The sequence below is a fragment of the Bos taurus genome, chromosome 22 (assembly GCF_002263795.3).
Source record: "Bos taurus isolate L1 Dominette 01449 registration number 42190680 breed Hereford chromosome 22, ARS-UCD2.0, whole genome shotgun sequence".
In the NCBI taxonomy this organism is placed as follows: domain Eukaryota; kingdom Metazoa; phylum Chordata; class Mammalia; order Artiodactyla; family Bovidae; genus Bos; species Bos taurus.
This window is the reverse complement of record NC_037349.1, coordinates 58,031,361-58,040,227: the sequence shown is the minus strand read 5'-3', so window position 1 is coordinate 58,040,227 and position 8,867 is coordinate 58,031,361. Positions and strand designations below refer to the sequence as shown.

The window sequence follows — 8,867 nt, the reverse complement described above, 5'->3', positions numbered from 1 at the left end:
GGCTCCGCCCCGAGGCGGGGCGACAGCGGCCCCGCCCCCTCGCGTAGGCCACACCCCACTCCGCCCCAGCCCCGGAGTACCAATGCCAGCTGCCGGAAGCGAGAAGCCGCAAGACCGATTCCTTTCTACTTCCGGTGCGTTGCGTTCTCGCGTTTCCAGAGACCTGAGGCGGGGGTGGGGTTCTCATAGTCTCGCGAGAGGCGGGAAAGAGCGCAGGGTTTGAAAGATGGCGGACGACGTGGACCAGGTGAGTGTCTTCTGAAGCGCCATCTCCGAAGCAGCTTACTTGTTCCCGGGCCTGGTTCTGCGCGGGTTTGCCTACCAGGGTTGCGTTTTCCAGTCTCACAGAAAGGTGGCCAGTTGTGCCGCCTCTTTCTGGGTCTTCACGGCCTCAAATCTGCCTTTTGGCTAACCGCGCCCCCTCCGAATTTTACGTCGGGCCTTGAGATCTTTTACTGTTCGAAACCCGCTGAAAACTAATTATTCCTCACTCTCGCCACTTCCTTTCTCTTGAGTATATTTGTTTGCCAGATACTATTTAAAATGCATCAAATTAATACGTTGGCCCTTTTTTACTCCTCGCAATAATCATGAAGGGAGGATGCTGCTAAGTCGTGTCCGACTCCTGCGAGCCCGTGGACTGCAGCCCGCCAGGCTCTTCTATCCGCGGGGTTTCTCAGGCAAGAGCACTGGAGTGGGTTGCCGTTTCCTCCTCCAAGGGGTTCTTCCCGACCCCGGGATCGAATCCGCGTCTCCTGAATTGCCAGGCGGATTCTTTACCCGTCATTTGTAAACAGGGAAACTGAGAATTAGAGATGGCACGGTTTTTAATCCCAGTTTCCAAGTGTCAGAATCAGGAGTTGAGCCCACACGCCCAGAGTCACAGGCAGTGCCTTCACCCATTATTCTATACTGGATGCTAAATACTGATATATTCATCTTACGGGCCAAATGGCGCCCTAAACTCAGCCTGCCCTGCGCTGCATTCATAATCCTCCTTCAAACATTGATCTCTGCTTAGCATTCTCTCGTATGTGGTAGTCATTAGTGTATGGTCTTCAGTCTACTAAATGATACTTGAAATAAATGTGAAGTCCCTGAGAGAGTGACTCCCTCCACCCTGAGATGGGGTCAGACAGTTCGGATTTTGAGGGAACAGAGTCATGTTATTTTGTCCTAACTCCTCTCTGTCTTCTTCGTAATCCAGCACTTAGTGTTGGGCACTGCTCTGCACCTTCATACACTGTCCTTCAAGCGTCACAACAGCGGTGTTAGGTAGGCGCTGTTGGTACACGCGTTGTGCAGATTAGGGGACTGGGGCGCCGGGGGGCTAAGCGCTCGCCCGCTGCCACACAGGGCGCGGGGGTCCCGATCCTTCACTCTAGTCCTGTAGCGCCACTCAGCCTGTTTCTTTCATCAGCAACAAACGACCAACACTGTGGAAGAGCCCTTGGATCTCATCCGGCTCAGCCTGGACGAGCGCATCTACGTGAAGATGAGGAACGACAGAGAGCTCCGAGGCAGGTTGCATGTGAGTGAACTGACCCCTGGAGACAGTTTCCCTCTCCCTCCTCCTCTAAAAGGGTGGAAACTGTCTGCTCTGGAAGAGTGTGCTGACTGTTGACCGGAAGGAGGTGGAGAGTCACCCATATTTCTAAAGGCCAAATGCGGTGGTGTTTTATTCATATTTTTAACATTTTTTCCTCTTAATGGAAATGGTGTATGTATTAAAGAACACTTTCATTTCTTTCATTTTTTCCTTTCTATTTTTTTGTCAATAACATTTACTTGCTCTCCATTCTTATTTAAGTGTTCTTTAAACTACTGACATATATATACATATTAACTTGTGTTTTGTTGTGAAAAATTTTAGATAGCACAGACACACGTAGAGTAAAAGTAGAATGCTATTTCTTCTACCAGTAGCCGTTCCTTCTGTTGGGTCTGTAATCTTCCAGGTCTTTTCTCTGTATTTACGTACATGAGCATGTGTCTGTGTGCAAATACTTGCACTGTATACACTGATGACTTTTCAGGATTCTTGACGCGGCAGTAGTGACACCAGAATCGTTTTCCATTTCTTGCTGCTAAAAGTAACGCTGCTTTTTATACGTAGACCTTTGTTTACATCTGCACATATAAATATTTCTGTAGGGTTGGTCCTTTGAGGTGGTTCCATTTATTCATAAAGAGAGTGTATTAAAAGATTTTGTCTCTTCTTGGTAACTTATTTCTTTGCTGAGTGTGTTCTTTTTATCATTGCCATTCTACCCTAAAGTACTAGTTTTTATCCAGCACTAAACCAGGTGCTGTTACTCTGAGTGTTTTGCCTGTAATATCTCATTTAATCTCTATAACACTCTGTGAGTGCAGATACTCATTATCCCCATTTTGCATTTGAAGAAGCTCAGGCTCAGAAAGGTAAAGTTACTTGATTAAGGTGACAGCCAGTAGAAAGGAGGGCCAAACTAGGAACCTAAGCCATCTGACTTCCACTGTCTCTTCAGTACCATGATTCTACCTAATATGAAACCTAAAGGTAAAGAACCTCCTGTGCTAAATCTTAAATTGCAGAAAGGAAGATGAGCCCCAGGACATGGAATAGTGGCAACTTTGCAGAGAAAAATAGAACTGAGCTTTTTTACCTGGGCCAGTGGCACATAGACAGGCCCTCCCGGACGGACATGTTGCCTTAACTCTTGGAGGCTTCTTCAGCCCCTGTGTGGACTCACTCCCCCCTGCACTGGATGCCCCCTCCCCGCCCCGCTTCTTCAGCCCCTGTGTGGACTCACTCCCCTCTGCACTGGATGCCCCCTCCCCGCCCCGCTTCTTCAGCCCCTGTGTGGACTCACTCCCCTCTGCACTGGATGCCCCCTCCCCGCCCCGCTTCTTCAGCCCCTGTGTGGACTCACTCCCCTCTGCACTGGATGCCCCCTCCCCGCCCCGCTTCTTCAGCCCCTGTGTGGACTCACTCCCCTCTGCACTGGATGCCCCCTCCCCGCCCCGCTTCTTCAGCCCCTGTGTGGACTCACTCCCCTCTGCACTGGATGCCCCCTCCCCGCCCCGCTTCTTCAGCCCCTGTGTGGACTCACTCCCCTCTGCACTGGATGCCCCCTCCCCGCCCCGCTTCTTCAGCCCCTGTGTGGACTCACTCCCCTCTGCACTGGATGCTCCCTCCCCGCCCCGCTTCTTCAGCCCCTGTGTGGACTCACTCCCCTCTGCACTGAATGACCTCGCCCCGCCCCACCCCGCCTTCTGTTTTGGGGCCTCGTCTGTGGATCTTTGCCCTTGTTGGTGTGCTTTGCCTGGCACTTCCCTGTGTTGCTAATTGGCTGCTCTTATTTTGATGTGAGCTGGTGAACCATTTAACACTTGACTAGAAGTAACTGAAGTGGGTTCTAAACAAGACCCTCTGCCCCCGCTCTGGAGGTTCACCATTTGGTCAGATGCCTGAGCTTTGGAGCGTAGATTGAGGGCATCCCTGAGTATCCGAGCTGCACTGTTTGCTGACTGTGCTGAGCAGTTAGTTCTGGCGAGGCTGTGAGATGCGCAGGTGCTGCTCCACGCGAGTTTACTCTGTGGTGTTGTCTGGGACAGGGAGGTTTGAGTGACAGCATCTTGTGCCTTTAAGAAACCAGTGCTGTCATCTTAGCAGTTACAGAATTTGTTTTCCTTTACTATACAAAACTTCAAATTATTTTGAGTAAATTCATCTTTGACCATAAACAGTTTTATATTTGTGTTAGGTCAATTAAGTAATCGTGGGAGATGGTCTGCAAAGAAACAGTGTATTAGCACAGCAGGGTTATTTTTTATTTGCATGTAAAGTTTGTGGTGTAAGTATTAATGTTATGTGTTACTTGTAATTGATCCATTTGCATATTGTAAGCCCTGTTTATTTTTTCCTAATTTGCTTATTAAATTTCTTGGTCCCTCACCTTCCCACTTCAGGCTTATGATCAGCATTTAAATATGATATTGGGAGATGTGGAAGAAACTGTGACAACTATAGAAATTGATGAAGAAACATATGAAGAGATATATAAAGTAAGTCATGCAGTTCTAGTCAACACGTTCAAAATGTCAATTCTCAGAATTCAACAACTTAATACTTATTTATGGAAAGCCTTTCATGTTTTGATACCTATTCATGGGCTCAGTAGAATGTAACAATTAAAAGCGAAGGCTTTGGAGTTGGACAGACCTGGGTTTCCAGTGTTGGCTTGGCCGCTTCCTACCTGGGATATGTTGGGCAGGAAGTACCTTTGCGACGTGACTTCCTCACTGCTGGGCAGGAACACTGGTCACTTCTGTTTGGCTTGCCAGGATGCATTGAGATACGGCTGTGAGTAACGTTAATACAGGACGATGTTTTGTTTGATGTGAATTTATCTATCAGTACTTGTGGGAAACTAAAACTGAGAAATTAAAAATATTACCTCATTAAAACCAGTAAACCTATGGCACGCTGACGTACGTAACATTCTCAGGATACTGACTGTATTTTCTGAGACAAAACATTTAGTGAGGAGTGTCTTTGTTTTATGTTTTGCAAATGCTTGTCTTAATAGACAACATTTAATTGCATCTTTTCTTCTGCATTTAATCTGTTGTGCTACGCTGTGGTTGAACATCACACAGATAGGTTAACTGGGATTGACAGAGTGTTTTTGTGGATGCTTGCCTTTGATGCTACACGCAAACTCAACGAGCAGTAGTTTCCTAAAGGTTAGTTGTAGTGTGGAATCTAAGACTACATCGGTGAACCTCCGTACTCTTGTTATATGTAGGTTCATTGGTACCTTGCACTTGGAATGGATCTTGTATATATGCATAATTTTGTTACATCAAACTCTGGTCATTTGGAAAGTATTAGTTCACTGAATTATGCAGATCTTCCATATATTGGCACATTTTATTCTTCAGTCTTGTAAGTATTGAGAAGCCATCTCTGACCCTCCTCTAGTATCGTGCTTTCCTGTGTAGGCTCAGGCCACAGGGCCGCTGGGATTCATGTCTTGACTCTGTTGCTTACCAGCTCTATAATTTTATCAGTTACCCAACTTGTCTGTGACTGAGTTTCCATGCCTGTAAAATAGGGATGGTAATACCGACTCATTTCATACTACGGTTGAGGATTCATTGAGAGATTCCTGTGAAAAGCCTTTAGACGGCGACAGGCACATAGTAAGTGCTCCGATGTTAGCCTTTGTTGGTTTTTGTGCTTCTGCTTTATCCCGGCTCTCCTCTTTTCAGGCACTCTTGACTCCTTGGCTAGTGTTCTTTTTCCTTCTGAACATGGATGGATTTTTTTGTTTTAATGTGTGTTTTTCCCTCACACGTGTTAACTGGTAGTCACTGTCTGCTATAAGCATCAGTCTGTGATGACAGTACAGCATAAAAGCTTGAGCTCTGGGTGAGCAGATCTTTGTTCACATCTTGGCTGCTGCTGATGAGTTTTGTAACCGTGGGCAAATTCTAGAAATTCTCTAAGCCTCGAGGACCTGCTCAGTAAAATGCCAGTACAGTAATTGTGCCTTCCAAGATGCACTGCATTTGGTGCTTGCGAAGCTGGCAGCAGGTGATGGGTGGTGGCCATTATGATTATGGATAAATCTGTGTCTTTTCTGAGCATCTCTCTTTTCTAATATTCTTGCTGCATAAATACCCACTTTGGATGTTATCTTAAACTCAGTACATCTAAAACTAGACTCCTGGTGTTCTTCACCTTCAAAATGAGGTCATTCTCAATTCCTTGTTTCTGATCGTGACTTTCTTAGTTATTTGGACCCTTTATCTCAGAGTTTTGTATAACAAGTCAGCCCAAACCTTAGTGTCTTAAAAGCACATCCACTTACCAGCTTGCAGTTTCTGGGGGTCAGGTGTTCAGACTCAGCTGGGTCTTCTGTGTTAGGGTCTCTCATGAGGTTGCACAGGGTCTGGGGTCTCATCTGAAGACTACAGTTGGGAAGGTTCCGCTGCTAAGCTCACTTTGATGGTTGTTGGGAGGATTAATTTCCTCAAGAGTTTTGAAATATGGGCAGACCCAGAGCTTGTTAGAAATGCAGGTTCACAGGCTCCACCCTGGCCTATGGAGTAAGGATCTCTGGGCATGGAGCCAGAAAATGGCCTTAAAAGCTGTTAAACAGGTGACCTTATGCACAGTAAAACTTGAGAACGCTGAGAGATACAAAGAGTTAGATCCATTCATGGCTGACAGATAGGTATACTTGATTTAACATACTAAATTTATAGGTATTACTTGAATTTACTGTTCAGGGTTCTCTTTTTATGTTCCAGTACCTAGGAAGCTCATAAAACATAGTTTTTACATGTTAAAAAAAGTTCTGGAACCCTAGCTATTACCAGTACTTTCTGCCTGGCACAGAAACAGTTCTGTCAGAGCTACATGGAGTCAGCTGTACAGATTCCTGTTAGCTAAGAAGGACAGGTTGTCACTGTCCCTCCCGCCTGCACTGCAGGAGAGCAGGGACAGGATGTCCGCCACCATAAACACTCGCTTTCAGAAAAGGGGAGGACCCTGAGCAGTCACTGGTCCTTCAGTGATGATCCCCTGGGAGGCGTGAGTAGTGAAAGTATGACCTGTGCGATATTTGGGACATACTTATACTAAAAAAACCTTACTCTTTCTTTGTTTAGAACTCTTTATTGGTTACCTGTATTTTTATTGTTAAATATGGGAGCTGCAGAGTGTTGACAGAAACACTGAAGTATGCTGGGATATTCAGTTTGTCAGAGGCTTTTGTTAGCCAGTCACCGGATCCTTTGTGAGTGCCATTTCTTTAGAACTTAGGACTTCTTGTGTTTCCCGTCTGTTTCTTTCCAGCCAGCTCTTTGGGCCCGTAACCCCGAAACCCTTCTCTCGGTGAAACTCGCAGAGGCCTTTGTGTCTCTAGTTACCCACCTCTAACGTGGGCTCCTCTACAAAGTAGTGTTGGCTGCCCCGGGTCACCTGCTAATGTAAACTTGGATGGGGAGGCAGCACCCTTATCTCGTCTTCCCCTTAGGGCTGAGTTTGTTTAACTGAGAGCATGGACAGGGCTGCTTTGTGCCTCGGAGCTGTTTTTCTTGCTTTTTGTCCACAGTTTGGAGTCTAAAAACAGTTGGCTTTTCTGACCTTATGAATTCTGTTTCTTATCATCGCTGCTTGAAAACCTGCTAGTTATCGCCTGAGCTCATCTCTTCCTTACACTGCCCTGCCCAGCGCATCAGATTAACAGCAACACTACCAATGTTTGGCTTTTTCCAACCTTTTCCCCAGAACCTAGGTTTGGGACGTCTTTAGGCTACTTTTTAGCTACTTTCTAGGCAACAGTTTTGGGACTGCCCTGGTGGCTCAGACGGTAAAGCGTCTGCCTACAGTGTGGGAGACCTGGGTTCGATCCCTGGGTCATGAAGATCCTTTGGAGAAGGAAATAGCAACCCATTCCAGTACTCTTGCCTGAAAAACCCCATGGACAGAGGAGCGTAGTAGGCTACAGTCCATGGGGTCGCAAAGAGTTGGACACAGTTGAGCCACTTCACTTCAGTTCACTTGAGGCAACAGTTTTACTGAGGCGTGAGAAGATTTCAGACCTTCCTTGTCTGTTTCCTTACTGCCTAAGACTCGTCCCCTGGCTCACACAAAAGATACCCATTCCATACGTGAGTGGATTAGCGCCACAGTGAAGCAGCAGGGGAGGATTTTATTTGTGCCCACAGTCTCTAGCGAGGCTTTAGCTCGGTGCACCAGCCCTGCTCGTGCTCAGTCAGGGACCCCGGCTTACTGGCTCTGCCGCCCCCAGCGTTCTCCGTAGTCTGAGTCCATGTCGGGGGGAGACCCCAGAGGGGCCTTTGTGGGAGGCTTAGGGTCAGCCGTCACTCCTGCTCACTTCTCACTGGTTAGAACCCGGGAGTGTGAGGAATGTCGAGCTGTGTGCCGGGAAGAGGGGGGACGGGCTGCCTGGATGGCTGCAGCCCCTCCCCCGGCTGTGTTCCAGGAAAAGAAACACTCCGGAGATGGTTCTTTGTGTCACAAAGGTAAGTGGCCAGGGTTTTAAAGCCATCTGTTTGTGTTACGATGAATCTGTGGGTTTTTGTTTCCAAATTTCTATCTCAGAAAATGAATACCACTACTACAAATTTGTACAAATGGGTTCTGTGTTTTGTTTTTTTTTCCCTCTTCCAGTCAACAAAACGGAATATTCCGATGCTCTTTGTACGGGGAGACGGTGTTGTGCTAGTTGCCCCGCCACTGAGAGTTGGCTGAAATGGAGAATTTATCCTGTGTGGAAGATGGCTATACTGTGATTGCCTCTTTGAATGTGGAAGATATTCAGGAGAGACCAATGTACATCTTGATACTAAGAAATAACCAAGAATTCTTCCACTCCTGAAATAAGTTGGTTTGTAGATAACTCACAAATTCTTCAGCTAAACGGCATTTTTATTTTTATCCAACCCTTCCAATAAATGCGATCATCAAGATACAGAGCTTTTTCAGGAATTGATTTGCTCCACTGTTTTTTTGCACAATTTCTGGGTTTCTTCTTTAAATTAAATGTGTCGTTTCCACTTTGGTTTTTAACGTGGTCTCCTGTCTTGTGAATTCTTTAAAAGAAGCACGTCTTCCGTTCAGTTGTCCACTTGTTCTGCGTCTGCTGTATTTGCAGCACCAAGTTGAGTCCCGGGAACTGCAGTTTTGTGGATCTGTGTCCCTCCCTGGACCCTTCGGAAAGGCACTTGTTGAGGCGCAGTGACTGCCAGGCAGTGAGGGCTGTGCTGGTGGTGGCATACGTGTATGGGATGCCGTGAGCACGCAGGGACCAGCGCCCGAGCCAGAACCACCTGGCTGGGCAGGTGTGGTG

The 8,867-nt window shown here is 46.8% G+C and overlaps 1 protein-coding gene across 1 annotated transcript; it reads left to right on the top strand.

Annotated features, from left to right (window-relative positions):
• Positions 1-214: 214 nt before the first annotated feature.
• LSM3 (LSM3 homolog, U6 small nuclear RNA and mRNA degradation associated) lies at positions 215-8,587 on the top strand. The gene is made up of 4 exons (NM_001037487.2): positions 215-247; positions 1,421-1,531; positions 3,952-4,047; positions 8,189-8,587. The coding sequence occupies exons 1-4, from the start codon at positions 227-229 to the stop codon at positions 8,267-8,269; spliced, it is 309 nt and encodes a 102-aa protein (NP_001032564.1). The 5' UTR covers positions 215-226; the 3' UTR covers positions 8,270-8,587.
• The last annotated feature ends 280 nt before the right edge of the window (positions 8,588-8,867 follow it).